This window comes from Rutidosis leptorrhynchoides, chromosome 3, assembly GCF_046630445.1.
Source record: "Rutidosis leptorrhynchoides isolate AG116_Rl617_1_P2 chromosome 3, CSIRO_AGI_Rlap_v1, whole genome shotgun sequence".
In the NCBI taxonomy this organism is placed as follows: Eukaryota; Viridiplantae; Streptophyta; class Magnoliopsida; order Asterales; family Asteraceae; genus Rutidosis; species Rutidosis leptorrhynchoides.
The window spans coordinates 152,062,130-152,079,683 of record NC_092335.1 but is presented as its reverse complement, the minus strand read 5'-3'; the positions used below and the strand labels follow the sequence as shown (position 1 = coordinate 152,079,683).

General features: G+C 29.5%; 1 protein-coding gene across 2 annotated transcripts; it reads right to left on the bottom strand.

Moving 5' to 3' along the window:
* Positions 1-6,263: 6,263 nt before the first annotated feature.
* On the bottom strand, positions 6,264-13,413 carry LOC139896912 (ACD11 homolog protein-like). 2 transcript variants are annotated; one of them, XM_071879547.1, is made up of 5 exons: positions 13,314-13,413; positions 12,933-13,209; positions 7,535-7,707; positions 7,276-7,421; positions 6,264-6,645 (listed from the first exon to the last, which is right to left on the bottom strand). In XM_071879547.1, the coding sequence occupies exons 1-5, from the start codon at positions 13,346-13,348 to the stop codon at positions 6,539-6,541; spliced, it is 738 nt and encodes a 245-aa protein (XP_071735648.1). In that variant the 5' UTR covers positions 13,349-13,413; the 3' UTR covers positions 6,264-6,538. The 2 variants fall into 2 exon arrangements, with proteins under 2 accessions (XP_071735648.1, XP_071735649.1); XM_071879548.1 differs by having other exon boundaries at positions 12,933-13,203; positions 13,314-13,407.
* Positions 13,414-17,554: the final 4,141 nt, after the last annotated feature.

The following is a 17,554-nucleotide window of genomic DNA, read 5'->3' as shown; positions in this document are numbered from 1 at the left end:
CTAGTATTTATAAGCAAATGGGATTGACATGGATTGGTGACATGGCACCTATGGTGGCCATGATTTTGAGGGGATGGGGAGGGAGACACAACTTTGCTTTATGGATAATGGTTGTCTAAAGTGTGTACTAATGCTAGAATCCCATGTGACAAATAGATAATCCTTATCCATTATGCTAGTATGACTCATTAATTAATTAATTAATTAATTTATTTATTATTATAGCTCACTAGTAATAATACTTGGGCTAATTAATTGGGTCACTAGCTAGAGTAGGGTGGGCTTGGGCCCAACAAGGTAGAAAGTCCAACAAGACTAACTATTGGGCTTTAGCAATTAAATAAATAAAATTAAGCATCCAAAGGCACAAGTAATTATTATTATAAAATAATAATTAATATTTCGTTGTCCAAATATTCCGGTTCCGACAAAAGTCAAACGTGCGCGCAGTCCGCGGTTTATTCGTAACGGCAAGTAACACCAACGGTTATAAAGCATCCGGTGGACAAGTTAAGCATTCTACATACACCAAGGCACATTTTAAAGTATATATGAATATAAAACATGTGTGCCAAGGTTCCGGAGTAATAAAGTAACACAGTACGCACAAATACGCAGTTTCGCAAAAATACAAGGCATAAAAGCAAGTCGAAAAAGCCGGGTCGTTACACACACCCCTAAATAGGGTCTAGGGTATTTGTGACTAATTATATCAAATCACAGTTGTATAAACGAGAACGACTCTATATGAGACGTTTTGAATAAAACATTTATTAATAAAACAGCGGAAGCATTAAAAGTTTTACATCAAATTTAAACTGAAATAATAATAATAGTCTTAATGCAAAGTAAATGTAATGAAATGAAGACTCCATGTAGCAGCATTCAATTCATCAAGTAGCAATCATGGCAATCATCTTATTCGTCACCTGAGACAAAACATGCTTAAAGTGTCAACCAAAAAGGTTGAGTGAATTTCATAGGTTTAACAAAAAGTTTGACCGTTGTTTTAGACCACAAGATTTAGTTTGTAAAGTTGATCTCGAAAGATCGAAAGAAATAGTTATTCCAATTCGTGATATTTAAACTAAACGATAGTATGCCCCATGACAAGTTAGTTCTACTTGTCGGTTTAATTTCATTATCAAGTAATACAAAGACATAGTCAAATGTATCGGGGACGTTACTCCCGATAGGCCTACCCCCAATAACCTAGCATGCCGAGCACTTAAAAATATCACTGTAGGGACTTTAGCCGAACGAAGCCGGGTATAGCATAGTTTAAGCAGTTTGGTACTTGTGTCTAAAGTGTAAAACAGTTATAAAGCAAGCATGTGTCTCACCCCAAAAGTTATAACAGTTTAATAAACAGTAAAAGTGGAGCTATGAAAATCACCTTAAATAGAAGTTGAAGTATTCCACGCAAGAAAGGAAAGTAAAGCAAGTAAGTGACCGGGATATCAACTAGAAGTAGTCCTTCAAGAGAGAAATGAGAGATTAAGGTGCAAGTTTGAAATGAGAAATGTATGTGGTATTTATAGTTGAAAATGTTAGGTAAAAATATAAATTAAGTAAAAGAAATAAAAAGAAAAATATATATTAAATCTTAAAATAATAAAAGTAGTTTGTATTTTTATTAAAAGTAAATCTTAAAAGTTAAAATAAGAAAAAGTAGTTTGTAATTTTATTAAAAGTAAATCTTAAAAGTTAAAATAAGAAAAAGTAGTTTGTATTTTTATTAAAAGTAAATCATAAAAGTTAAAATAAAAAGTAGTTTGTATTTTTTATTAAAAGTAAATCTTAAAAGTTAAAATAAGAAAAAGTAGTTTGTATTTTTATTAAAAGTAAATCTTAAAAGTTAAAATAAAAAGTAGTTTGTATTTTTATTAAAAGTAAATCTTAAAAGTTAAAATAAGAAAAAGTAGTTTGTATTTTTATTAAAAGTAAATCTTAAAAGTTAAAATAAGAAAAAGTAGTTTGTATTTTTATTAAAAGTAAATCTCAAAAGTTAAAATAAGAAAAAGTAGTTTGTATTTTTTATTAAAAGTAAATCTTAAAAGTTAAAATAAAAAAAAGTAGTTTATATTTTTATTAAAAGTAAATCTTAAAAGAAAAAGTAGTTTGTATTTTTGTATTTATTTATTAAAAGTAGATATAGTTTTGATTTTTTTTTTATAAAATTCTAAAAAAATCGTTTAATACATTTCTAAGAACATTTAACATTTTATTTCTATATTTGTTTAATTATTAAATACGAATTTTATATAAAAATTATTATTATATTTAGTTTTTATAATTAAAATTAAAATTTATGATTATTACTTTATAGTTTTTATTAGTTTTATAAATGTTATAATATTATTTATTATTTAGTTAATTATATATTCTATTAACTAAATAACAAAAGTAATATAAATATTATATATATATATATATATATATATATATATATATATATATATATATATATATATATATATATATATATATATATATTCATTGATGTAATTATGTTATATTATATAACATAACCTTATTTATAATATTTATAATTATATTATTTATTTTAAGCGTACGTTTATTCGGTCAACGTTAAATTTATTCGTATATAACAACTCTAGGTATTTTAGTAAAATCGAAAGTCGAAAAGTGAGGGTTGTTATACTTGAATGGTTTATGTATAAAGAAATTGGTGTATACCACGTAATTTGCAGAACCGGTCCAACTTTTAGTCAATTAAACCGGTGGTTCAGCATACAATGTAACAAGAAGAATCAGCAAAATATCCGATAGAACACAAATCTATAAAAAGCTAAATAATACCCTTCAAGTATTGGAACTTTGTAGTTTCAGTCCGTCAACATTTCATAAACTAGTGGTAGTTAGGGATGACAATGGATCGGATATGGATCGGATGATGCCATATCCACATCCAAATCCATTTATGTTTTGCTCATCCATATCCATATCCATATCCATATCCATTTAATTTCATTCCATCCGTCCATATCCATATCCGATGGATTAAGCGGGTTAATGGATATTCGTTGGATATCAAGTGAAATGTTAATTTAATGACAATTTTATCAATTTAATATAAATTATAATAAATGTAAATATTAAATCTTTATGTTTTTTATTTGTTTCACATGTTTTTATTGTAATTTGTCATCGATTGTGAATTTAATTGAGCAAAATCCGTTACGATATAAGTAAATATACGCTTAAACTAATATAAATATGTAATTTTTAATATTGTTAGTAACAATTTAATAATTGTCACTATCACACCCTTATTTTCGTTAATAATTCAAGAATTTGTAGGTTTTATGTATATGTATATCGATATGCAGATGTATATGCATATATTTTAGTACGTATATATGTATATATAGATGTATTTCGGGTGATAATGGATATATCCGTGGATGGTAAATTGTCATCCATATTCGACCCACGAAATATTTAGGTCATCCATATTCATATCCATATCCGTTAATCGTCCATTTACATCATCCATATCCATTATAAATGGATCGGATCGGGTGGATGTCCATGGATGCAACATCCATTGCCATCCCTACTGGTAGTTGACATGTTTAACCGAATATCTATATTTAACTTATACTTATTTTAGAACATCTATAAAATTGAATTAAATTACTAGGTTAGTATAGTTTTATGTTCCTTATATCAATACGGTGTTAAACCTGGTTTGACTTTGACAATAATTCATTCTGCTGTACAAACCATAGGAGTAGTGATAAAATACACTTTCGAATTTAAAACTTGTAATTTACACCAGATATGGTAAATAAAAATGTGTAAATTATTAGGTTGTTATACCTACACGAATAAATCATTTGTTAGACTAGTTTCTTTGTCTAGTGCGTGTCAAGTGCAATCCCTGAAGTACGTGTACTTTCTAAACTCAGTCCCTAGACTTTTCAAAGGCACCTACCCCCTAATAAGATTAACGGTAGCGGTTGTGTGTAGTTGAGTTTAACCAAAACCGCAAACTCACTCTGTTTTTTCAGGGTTGTTACAAATTAAAAATCAACCGATAAACTTTCTACTACTGAACCAAACCCACTGTTCCATTAATCATTGGTTAGTTGCGCATCGGTTATATATTTCAGTAGATCTAATTGTATGACTTATCAAATAAATTTTGATTAACTAGTTGTATCCATGCTTTTGTGAAAGTTGAATACCAAAAAGGTAATAAATAATGCATGGTGTTTTAGCTAGTATTATTGGATCAACCAGTTACAATAATATAACGAAATAGATCTAATTACTACGGAGTATTAAATATCAGTACCTAAACCCATCTATCTATCTATATCTATATAGTCTAATAAATCTCTAAAATAATAACATCATTATTAAGCTAAATTATGATTTAATTTTCATAATGATGATATCATAATTATATATTAATTTAATTAATAAAATAATACAATATTTTATAAAAGGAAATATTAATCTCTCATAAATTGTAATTTTATTTTTCTAAAAAAATTTAAAAGGCATTTATTAATAATAATAATTATTATTATTAAAAATATAAATATAAATATTCAACTTTGAACGAACTTTATGTTTGTAAAATCAACGACAAGTTTCTTAGTCGGAATCCGTGGTTCCACGAGACAATAAACTAAATGACTTTAACATTTATATTCATTTAATACCTAAAATATATCATTAAATTATTTCGTTTAAATAAACTCATATTTCCACGGGTCATTTCACTAGTTTAGAGGACAAATGACTATACTTTAACAAATAACAAAGGCATCTATAGTTGGTCAAACCTTGTAAAATAAAGAGACGGTACAAACCTGGAAGATAAAACAACACTAGTTATTCAAATATGAAAGTTATGAAAAATAATAGATTTTTTTTTTCCAAAAGAACTTTAATGATATAACCAAGGGACTTTCATTACCAAAGTCTTCTGTACTTCTCGCAACTAGAAAGCAAAATTAAAAAATAAACTAGCGAAGAAGCCTAACAGAAGACAAACCGAACCGAACCAAAAAACAAACAAACCCAGGCAACAAAAACGAGCAACCAACAAACAACCGAACCATTGGCCTGGAGATATCATGGTGACTTTCAACCAAGAGATTTGGGGTTCAAGTCCTGTTGTGGACGTGTTTCATGAATTACTTTATTGAGTGTGTGATTTGCCTTTCTAAAAGAAAATCATGCAAATACACCAAACCAAATAAGAAACCATACACAAACCTAAAACAACCACATAAAAAAAATAAATAAATAAATAAAAAAAGGTAGTCTAACACCGACAAAACAAACCCGTCAAATTAAAAGGCCGACTCAAGAACAATTAAACCATCCGTGACAAGTGCACCGTGACCTCGATTTGAAACCTTACCATCCACCCTTTTCAAGCGAGCCGACTTTTCGAATCGAGACAAAAACGAATACTTCTTAGGGAAACCGAAAGAGAAAACCATCTTACACAAATTTAAAGTCTTTTTCGCATAACCCATATACAAAATATTCCTCATGGTACAACGATACTTTTTCCATTGAAGGAACAAAAATGATAGAACCAAAAGTATAGTCAGAGGCGGAGACAGATGAATGCATGTAGATACTTTGTCACTTTCAACTCCTCAAATATAGTTTATCTGTATTTGTATTGTATTAAAAATTGTGAATTAATTGCAAAACGTGCCCTAATAATGAATACTAACCTACTTTAAATATGAATAATATAAAATATTTGTTAATTCTTTGATTCAGTTGTATACGGAATATGTATGAAATTTTTATATCGATATTTAATTTTCTTCGGTTGACTATCTTATTCTTAAATCATAGTTTCACCTCCGAGTATAGTAGCACCTACATTTTAAGCCGTCCCTACGTGTATTGATAGCCATAAAGCTAAAACCAACATAATATGAAAAAGCACAACTCTTTAAGTTATTCGAGAAACTAACCTAACCTTTAATGGTTCAAAAAAATTAGCATAACATTTATGCACAATCATTAACTTATTCGAGAAACTAACAAAAATCACCAACACAAGTAGACCAAGCCAGAATTAACAAAAACCTCATTATTATGAATCAAATAATAGCATTACTACTTATTTAATACAAGAAAAACAGTGAAGTACAGTATACTAAAACACTAAATGCTTTAATATGAGCTCACTAGGTTAGTCCAAAACCTCAACTACACAGTTTCGGGTCTAGAACGACACATCCACGATATAACCGACGTTAACGAAACACACATGAATCATACATTAGTTGAAACTCTGTATTTTCTAACCTTTCATAATACAAAAACAATAAATCTCAAGTCAACAATCTAGCTATATATATACAAACATCATACAGAATATTGAATGAGCTACAGATCAAGTATGAAACTTTGTGTCTAAAACAGAGAATTTGCCATGAAGGCAACCAAGTTGGCAGTTATTGAATGCATACATGTTAGCTATTCTAGATCATTTAAACAATTTAACCCCATCCCTCAAGGATCCACAAAATCACCAATCTAGCGTAATCCCCCTCGAAATGTAAAGATTATCGATGGTTTTTATAACATCAAGTGATGCCTTTATGTACCTCCTCATTTCTTTCTCTGCTGATTTATCTGTTAATAATTATAAAAAGAAATATTCAGTCAATCATACGAATGAATACTAGTTAACAAAAATAAGTACACACTAAGCGCAGGGCCATCTCATTGATTTGTAAGTCCCTATTTACGGAGTATAATATATATAGAAATGAGCCTTACAAACGTTAAATTTTTCAATACATATAAAAAGATAATACTGTTTGAAAGTTATCATTAACAAAAGCAAAACAAGTTATTATCGTTTCCAAGATCTCTCAATCAAAATGACTTCAAAATAAGGGTAATTTTTGTCAAAAGAAGAAAAATTCCTCTTCTTGTTTGCTGCAAGATCTTTATAACCTATTTGTACTAATAGCAAAACAAATATATATGAAGGTTTTTTTTTTTTTTTTTTTTTTTTATAAATTTTGGGCCCTTTCAAAATTTCGGGCCCTGTTCGATGGCCTATCTTGCACACCATCTAAGACGCTCCTGACTAAGCGTACAGATCGCCTTACGTTCCATCATTTTCCTACTGCGTTGTTAAGAGGAAGAGTGTTTGGAACAAAAAAAAGGGTTCCAAAAAAGCGTTATAAACACTATTAAACAGCCCATAACTTCAAACTAAACGCCTGTAAAATTCCTATTAATTAGTAGACTCACCCGTTTCATTTATGTTCACCAAAAGTTGATCCCGTGTAGGAAGTGTACACATTCCAGCAGAAACTGCAGTTCTGACTGCCCATGTGTGGTATGGTGCACAAACTTGTTGATACGCTGTTGTAGCGGCTTTTTTAAGTGTATGGTTCCTAAAATATCACAAAAAACATATGGAATACAGTTATTAAAAACACAGTTCATTGCAATATACTGATGTAATCTGTTCATGATATGTAAAATTATAATTGAGAGAATAACATACTCGGATGATAAAAAATTCTGAAACAACTCTCTTATGAGATCCAGACCTTGCCTAACCCTGCGAAGATTGCGAGTATGGCTCCCGGGTGATTTTACCGTCTTATTTTTTAAGTCATGGTCAACTACACTACTTAAAGTGTTAAATTTCTTCGATGCTTCAAGAAGATCTCGTACCTGACATCCGTCAATCACTTAATTAGTTACAATTTACGAGGCTGTTAAACAAGACAGAAAATCCCTGTTTACGAATTTTACAAGTAAGCAAAAATGATACTCACTCCGTCCCAAATTTATTGTCTCTCGACAAAAATCACACAGTTTAAGAAATAGTGACTGTCACATGTACTTTTTGTTAACTTTCCAATTTTACCCCTTACTTTTTATCGACTTTTATTTTTTATTTTACATACATAAAGCAAGGGCATAAATACTTTTGGAAGTGAACAATTAATTTGGAACGGCTCAAAAAGAAATAGTGAACAATAAATATGAGACAGAGGGAGTATTGTACTATAATATGTGATGAAGACAAACACAGTTTCAAATCAATGGTTTAATGTTCAAATCTAATGGAACAGTGAATATGAATGATGAAAGTGTTCGATGATGATGAATGATGGATATTAATTGATGAAGAATCACAGATCTGAATTGATATAACAGTCGTGTATATAAATCTGTTTTTCAATTTGTATGTATACAATTTGTATTGATTGGCATCACTCCAACTCTATGAGGTGTGTGAGTATTTATACACGAATACTCAACACCATTGCGTTTAGGTCCTAGCCACTATCGATGCAACTTAACATGTTTATTTAATTTGAGATCCTAACAATATGCGAAGTCAAATGTAAATGATAAGATTTTAGTCGTAAACGTCAAACTGATACACAATTTAGTGATGAAGTCCAGAATGATTATAACAATGTATGCTTGGCATCTCTCTTTATAGTATAATAAAGAGGCCTAATATGCCTAAATTAAGGCAACAAAATGTTTTCTTGGACACTTCAGTGATTGAAGTTAGAAATTTGCATTAGTTGTTAGGAAGATATGGTTATGGCATCTTTCTTTAAAGCATAAATAGAAAGGGACTATCTTACTTACATATAATTAGGGGATAATGCTGACATCACTAAACCTGTTTTCCTTAATTTTTCATGTATTGATCTTCCAGATGTTGTTGTGTTATTAATTTAGCTGATGTCATGTTTTATTATTTTTAATAATGAATATAATTAATTTAATTAAGAAATAAAATATGGAGTAACTCGCTGCCCGAGAAATATTTGATATCAATATTTTCACACGCTTTGTCGCCTTGAGTGTACAACCTTCACTGCCTTCTCCAATCAAAATCTCTACCGTATAAGTCACTCTCAATCAAGTTTAAATTCAAAAATTACATACCAATACTCCTAATTCTATAACAAAACCCACATCTACTTCCATTTTGACCCATTTATTTATAAGTAAAAATGGCTGGAAATTACCTTTACCTTTATATTACACTAAAAATCTAAGTTTTCAATGGCTTCAGTGTGTTCATCTCTTTTATTCTTCTTATTTTACTTCTCTTAGTATGTATGTTCGCAACAGGTTCGATTGATTCATGTTTAATAAGTTATTTTGTATTTTGTATATGTATTTGTTGTTTCAATGTGGTCTTTCTAATTTGTTTTGAAAGCTTAATGGTTCTGTTATTTTTATTAAATCCAAATTTGAAGATGATGAGCCAGATATGAAGCTGGTTAAGTTTAATTACTATAGTGAACTTTATTATTACTTGATTAATATAGGTATAAGTGGACTTCATTATTTGCATTATTTGCACTTTATGTTACTGTCTCTTTGGAATTGGATGCTTTTGAAATTGGAAATTTGCATTTCCTAAGCTAACTAATGCTTCAGGTTTTAAATACTCTCTTAAAGTGTAAGCAACATTGAAAATCAACATTTACAAGCACTATGAAATAAGATAAGGTATGTTGTAATCTGATAAAAAAATTTCATTTATCTATATGAATATTGTTTTTTTTCTTTTTTTTCTTTTTGTATTTATATAAGATGTATTGGTTAAAGTATACATCATGCACAACTGTCACTAACTTTTCATGATCACATATAAATGTTTTTCTTAAAATGAGATCACATGTGAAGAGAATCACAATAGGAAGAAACCAATAAAACTTGGTTTTTATATAAACGGGTACAATAATAGCTAGCCTTTTACTTATTTGTGAGATTCAGTTTAGTAGTGTTGGGACCAGTACTAGCACTCCCAAAAAAAAATAAGAATGAGAACAGTTTGATCCATATCACCGGCGAATCTCCTTATAAAGTTTGGTGTCATTTATAACATATTCTTTTAAAGTTTGATATAAAGTCCGCCCCTGCTATTGTTAAAGGGGTTCTAAATATTTAGTTTATTTTGTGTCGTTGTTGTCCATCTGTCTTATTGAAGATAAGACGATCACTATTATGTGCAGTCCTAATCGTAATCAGGTGAGTGTCAGAGGTATTTTAATAGAGAAAGGAATCGAAAAAACGAGTGTGTATTCAGAAGAATGTGTATGATGACATGCCAGATCGCTGCATCATATTGGTTTGAGTAGTCTCAGTTTTGACCTTTTGTTTTGCTTCAAATTGTCTTTGATGCTATTGAATTATGCTTAATTGTTATGGTAACCATGGTAAGTTTTATGTTATCATAGTGTTACTTATGATTTTCAGTTTGCATGCCTCATTGGTTTGACATGGATGTGTATGAGTATCCTTAGCGTGGGACGTACTTGATCACTTTTCTGGGTTACAAGGATGATTTGCAGTTTGCCTCATTGGGTTTACAAGGATGCGGGTCAAGATTATATTGATGATGACAATGTAAGTTTGTTTAATTAACATTGGTTTACTTATATAATTTATAGTGTTAATGTTAATTATGTATTATTAATTTTTTATTGTGCTCTATTAATTAGCATATAGTTGACAAAACCATAAAATCTTCCAATGCATATTACCCGCGAAAATTAGCTGTGTCAAACTGTCAATAGTTTAATATTTTTCTTTGCTGAGCTTTGGATACTTGATTTGCAGTTTCGATGATGTGATCTATTTTTTCGGCTGAAGGCAGCTTTGAAAGAGCGTAGGTTGGCAATACGTTTTTGTGTTGTGTTGAAAGAGCGTAGGTTAAAGGCCAGCTTCGATGATGTGATCTATTTTTTCGGCTGAAGGCAGCTTTGAAAGAGCGTAGGTTGGCAATACGTTTTTGTGTTGTGTTGAAAGAGCGTAGGTTAAAGGCAGCTTCGATGTTGTGATCTATTTGTCTCGGTTAAAGGCAGCTTTGAAAGAGCGTAGGTTGGCACTACGTTTTTGTGTCGTGTTGCATATGATTAGGAAGTATCTCTAATACATTGCCCATTGTGTGCAGAAAATTGATGGGTTTATGACTGTATTCAGGATAAATGGAAGGAGCTTTTCACCAAAAGCGTTTGCACTTTCGTTTGGAGTCACAATTGTGGATGCCAAGCATAATTATAATAACTACAAATTCTTTGGACATTTGTATATGTAACAAACAAATATATAATAGAGTATCATTTTTTCTTGGTATATGGTACTAATCCATTGCACTGAGTAAGGATGAATCGTATATATACTACTATATATTACTGTATTATATAAAAATTATATGATCAACAAGCAGGGGTGTGCACCATTTGGTTTGAAACCATTTAAACCGAATATCGAATCGAAACCAAATGGAAAAAAACCAAACCGAATTTGAAAAATAGTTTCGGATCGAGAAAAACCGAAACCGAATTTTAATTCGGTTTTTCAGTTTGGTTTTCCGTTTTGAAAATTTTTAATTTGGTTAACCGAAAACCGAATATAAAACCGAATTCAATTTATACAATATTAAACAAATATTTTAAGTTATTTATATTATTGTATACATGTACGAGAAACGATTTTGAATATATATTTTAACTCGTCAAGTCAAATTCGGTTCACTTTGATTGAAATCCTATTTTAATCTTTAATTTCATAATTTTCCTTTTAACTCAACATTTTTGAAACTGTAATCATTTCAAGTCGATTTGCTATTCAGTTCAATTTATGTGTGTGTGCACATTGAATCAATCAAATTTATATACACTGCTTTACAACAGTCTATTATTAGAAAGTATACACTATGACTAAAACAGAGAAAGTTTTAGTTTTGTTATTGGTATTGGTTTTGTTTATTTTTTGATATAAAATGTATTGTATTATGATATTATGTTAGCTTATTTTATTTTCTAAAATTTGTATATATGTTCAATTATATATTTTATTTTAGAACGATACTTACAAAGTTAATAATATAATGTTTATTTATATCGTGAGAAAAAAAATCGATGTGGAAGTTAATTTGGTTTTAACCGAAATCGAACCGAATTCAAATTTGGTTTTTGGTTCAGTTTTGGTTTTGGTTTTGATATTTGAAATTGGTTTCGGTTTGGTTTTTGGTTTTAATTTTTAGAATTTCAAAACCGAAAAAACCGAACCGAATAAACCGAAAAACTGAAAACCGAACCGATGAACACCCCTATCAACAAGTATACTATCATTTATTTTTTTCAAATATATTTTTTTCAAACCTGTGTAATCATGGGTCATAAACTAGTATGCTTAAGAAGCCAATAGCATATTTTTAAATTATTCAACTTTATATTTATTAACTTTTATAAGTGACTTTTCTAACTTTTTGATTCTCTTATATCTTGAATATCAGATCAGATAAAAAATAAAAGAAAAGAAACTATTCTCATTCTCAGTCGAACAACATAAAAATTGCATATTGATGTACAAGAAGTATATATGCTGCAGATAATAATCCACTGTCACTTTCCCTATATAATCCGTTTATATAGACAATTATACTTTCACTTTCCCTATATAGTATTGGATGCCTAAAATAAATGAACATGATCATGCGGCGAAGATTGAATGAACACTTTCGTACGGCCTAGAGGGCATAATTAGAAGACCTAAATTGAAACATCTAATGAAGTTTTAAACTATATCTTCTCTAGTGATTAGATGCCTAAACCTGCTTTTAAATATACCAAAACACATTACGTAAGAAATATGGTTTCTTGTTAGTACTCATTTCCTACAGACACATATAACATCATTACTCAAATACTTCGTGATTAACGAAACTGCTTCAACGATACAATTGAGAAAACAATACCAGTTTCATCCAATTACAAACATACCTAACTTAATATACTCTATTCACATATCATATGAAGCATAACAACATAAAGCATCAACAAATGGTAAAAATGATTAAAACTTTCAATTAATAGATAAAATAAATAAATTAGAAATCAAATAAACAAACAAACCTTGGCAGTGTATTCCATTTCGGCGAATTTGAAAGCCATACCAAGACAACCAAATAGAACAGATACCAAAGTACACGCTTCACAAAACGGCTTTAATCGCAAATCAACAAATTCATTATCATTATTATTATTATTGTTATTGTTATCATTTCCCTTTTTATTTTTATTAATCAGATCCGAAATTTCCTCAAACGCTTGTGCGATCGAAGAAAGAGGGGTTTCTTTTTTACCATCTTTATTAGCAGCATCTTCATTATTCATCTTCCGAATCCTAACACTTCAGATATTGAATTCAAATAAGTGAAAATACATTCATTTTAATCATCTGGAGTAAAACCTAAAATCAAAATCTCGATGAAATGAAAAAAAATAAACGCATACTTTTCTCGATCCCTGAAGTATGAAAGGAGAGCCATTGAATTTGTGAATATTTATTAGAGTTACGAATTTGCCCTAAAAAATCGCTGATTATTATTTTGTGTGTGTAAAAAATTGATTTCGGTAACGGTGGTTAACTAGTTATACATACTTCGCGCCATATGAATATCAAGCAAAATATAATTATAATTAATAAAAAAAAAAAAGTACTCGTAATAGGAAAATAATAATCAGACAAAATTTCATTACTCGTCCCTGAACTATACATCAAATTTGACTCCTCGTCCTTTTTCTTTTTTTTGTGCATCCCTCGTCCCTAATGTATCAAAATTCTACATCCCTCGCCCTTTTTCTTGATTCCACGTCCTTTTTCTTTCTGTCAATTCTACATCCCTCATCCCTAAAAAGGACGAGATATGTAGAATTGTGATACATTTGAGGGATACAAAAAAAAGAAAGATAAGGAGTCAAATTTAATGTAAAGTTAATGGAATTTTGTATAATAATCATAAAGTGTGCTTATGTATGACTCGAGTATTTTTTATGTTCCTGATGATTGGACCGTATCTTTTGTGAAGTTACTGATTTTACCCCTAACTTATAATAAATGACGAAATGGTCCTTTTGCACAAAGTTTATAACATTGGAAACCATGTAACGTGTTGGTTTGCTTTTATCAGTATTTAGGTTTGGATTTGAATCTAATTTAGATTTAGATTTAAAATCTGGGTTTAACTAATTTGTTGATGTTAATAATTGGGTCTGATATTATAAGTTGTTGAGTGTATGATGTTTAGTTTACTATGGTAATTATAATTAATATGTTGGAGATGTTCTTGTTGCGTTTAATTAGCATGGAGAATAAACAAAAGAAAATTCATGGAGACTGATTAAATGGAACCCTAAAAGGTTGGTTTATTTATAAGAAATAGAGAGAGAAAAAACAAAAGTGAATGAAGAAGAAGATGGACGAAAGACCGAAATACCCCTCACATGCATCGCTCATGACTAAAGTTAACGTACATTTTTTACGACTGTTACTGAGAGGGACTACCCACGCCAATTTTGTAAACCACAGGGGCCAATCACTCCGGAAAAAACTTACAGGAACCAACTACATATGATCTAAACTACAAAGACCAATCACGCAATTTTCTCTATATTTAAATCTAATTTCATTAATCAAGTACAGTATTTATTAAGGCTATCACTTATTTGGCATGTGAGGGTTGTCGATCCAAACTTTGAAAAAGGCAATCTATTTGTGATTGTACATATATAAATATTGTTTAAAACGGAATAACCATGAGTCGATGAGTGTTAACATTATCATTTGATTGCTTGTATCTCGGTTTCTCGTTAGGTTGTGTGTTTTGATTGCTGGTATCTCAGTTTTTCTTTCCGAAAATAAAGAGTTGTTATATATTCAAGATTTTTTCCTGAAGAAAAAAAAAAACAACCCAAACAGATTACAACAAAACTCTAGTTTCATACTTTCATTTATATTTCTTAGCCCTCAACCTTTTACATAAATATAAATTCAGTCATTTTAAATGAATACTTCCAACGACCATCCTCAGAGACATTGTTAAAGATGTACAAATATTTTATACAATTTTATAACTGTCAGTTTAAATTATGTACGACCGTTACGTAAAAGAAGTGTTACATACTATAACGACGACTCTTAAAACTTCAATTAGGAAACTTTATACAAAAGACTCAATGTTAGTCAGTTATTGTCCACACTAATATAATTTTTTTCCACAATTAATTTTGAGAAATGAATCACATGGAGATCCCATCAAAATGGATCATTGTCATAAGATCACAGAAACCAATTGCTTCAGATTTAAGTTTTATTAATCAGACAAACATGAGTATCGTAATAAAAAAGTCGTAAACATCTATAGAATAAACTATACTATGATTTAAGATAATATAAAAGGTGCAATGATACCCCTAAATCCAAGTTTCATCAGTTAGTATAACCACAAAAAAGTTTCATAAAAAACAGAGAACGAACGAATACCTTTTTTCCCGTTCAAATACGCTAACGTTAGTCAATACCAAAACAAACTTGGATGCCAAAAAAGAACTGTAGCCATGGATCAACACTAGTCTAGTTTCAGGGACAAGAACAAAAACCGCTATTGTTTTTTAGTTTCCTTTACAGGAAATTGCTCCTCAGATTGCCTCTGCCACAATAAATACGCAGCTTCTAACCATCTTGGTTCAACCAAATACTTCTTATGATGAACCGCCCAATGTGACTTTTCAGTTCCTGTATCTGTTGAAATGACATGTGTCACTGACGGGTCGACTTCTGTTGCACATATCGCTCCTAACCGTTCAGCCATCTTCCATAACTGATGATTTTCAGCCGGGAACTTTGTAGGAAACACACGACTAAACACAACTTTACACCCCTTCAATACTTCACAACGAACTGCCCCCAGTACCTGCAACAAAAGATTACATCAAACAAACCGGAACTCCAACCGAGGATCAAGGTTGCAAAAATCTCTATTCGGGTACTCATTCGGGACTTTTTAAGGAGTACTCAAAAACTCAGGGAGTACTCGGATGTTAACCAAGTATAACCTTGACCAATGTTCCAAGTAATCCCGACTTTTGGCCGAGTTTAACCGATTTTAGACCAAGTTTGACTGATTTCTCGCAGAGTTGCAAAAACTGAGTTTTGACCATGTTTGACTTTGACAAATATTTGACTGAGTTTTGACAGAGGTCTCGCCGAGTACTCCCTGAGTTGCAAAAACCAAGTTTTGACCAAGTTTGACCTTGACAAATTATTGAACGAGTCTTGACCATTTTTGACCGATTTTGACCAAGTTTGATCGAGGTCTCGCCGAGTACTCCCCGAGTGGCAAAAACCGAGTACTCACTGAGTAATTCCGAGTTCTGCAACACTGCCAAGTATACATTTAGTTTCTGTATAACAAGGGTACGTAAGATACATATCTTACCTGCCGTACATCTCGGACCGCAATATTTTCATCTAGTTCCTATCATTTAAGTTAAAACAATATTAAGAAACCGAGTTTTATACGATAGGTTGAACAAGTAAGGTTGGTAGTACGTACGGGATCGAAGAACTTTTTGTGGATTTTTTTGAGCACTTGTAGAACAGTAGCAAGACTTCCATCAACTTTACTTTCATCTGATTTCAGTTCAGAAAGCGATTTTCATCTGATTCCACGCAAGAAAGGAAAGTAAAGCAAGTAAGTGACCGGGATATCAACTAGAAGTAGTCCTTCAAGAGAGAAATGAGAGATTAAGGTGCAAGTTTGAAATGAGAAATGTATGTGGTATTTATAGTTGAAAATGTTAGGTAAAAATATAAATTAAGTAAAAGAAATAAAAAGAAAAATATATATTAAATCTTAAAATAATAAAAGTAGTTTGTATTTTTATTAAAAGTAAATCTTAAAAGTTAAAATAAGAAAAAGTAGTTTGTAATTTTATTAAAAGTAAATCTTAAAAGTTAAAATAAGAAAAAGTAGTTTGTATTTTTATTAAAAGTAAATCATAAAAGTTAAAATAAAAAGTAGTTTGTATTTTTTATTAAAAGTAAATCTTAAAAGTTAAAATAAGAAAAAGTAGTTTGTATTTTTATTAAAAGTAAATCTTAAAAGTTAAAATAAAAAGTAGTTTGTATTTTTATTAAAAGTAAATCTTAAAAGTTAAAATAAGAAAAAGTAGTTTGTATTTTTATTAAAAGTAAATCTTAAAAGTTAAAATAAGAAAAAGTAGTTTGTATTTTTATTAAAAGTAAATCTCAAAAGTTAAAATAAGAAAAAGTAGTTTGTATTTTTTATTAAAAGTAAATCTTAAAAGTTAAAATAAAAAAAAGTAGTTTATATTTTTATTAAAAGTAAATCTTAAAAGAAAAAGTAGTTTGTATTTTTGTATTTATTTATTAAAAGTAGATATAGTTTTGATTTTTTTTTTATAAAATTCTAAAAAAATCGTTTAATACATTTCTAAGAACATTTAACATTTTATTTCTATATTTGTTTAATTATTAAATACGAATTTTATATAAAAATTATTATTATATTTAGTTTTTATAATTAAAATTAAAATTTATGATTATTACTTTATAGTTTTTATTAGTTTTATAAATGTTATAATATTATTTATTATTTAGTTAATTATATATTCTATTAACTAAATAACAAAAGTAATATAAATATTATATATATATATATATATATATATAT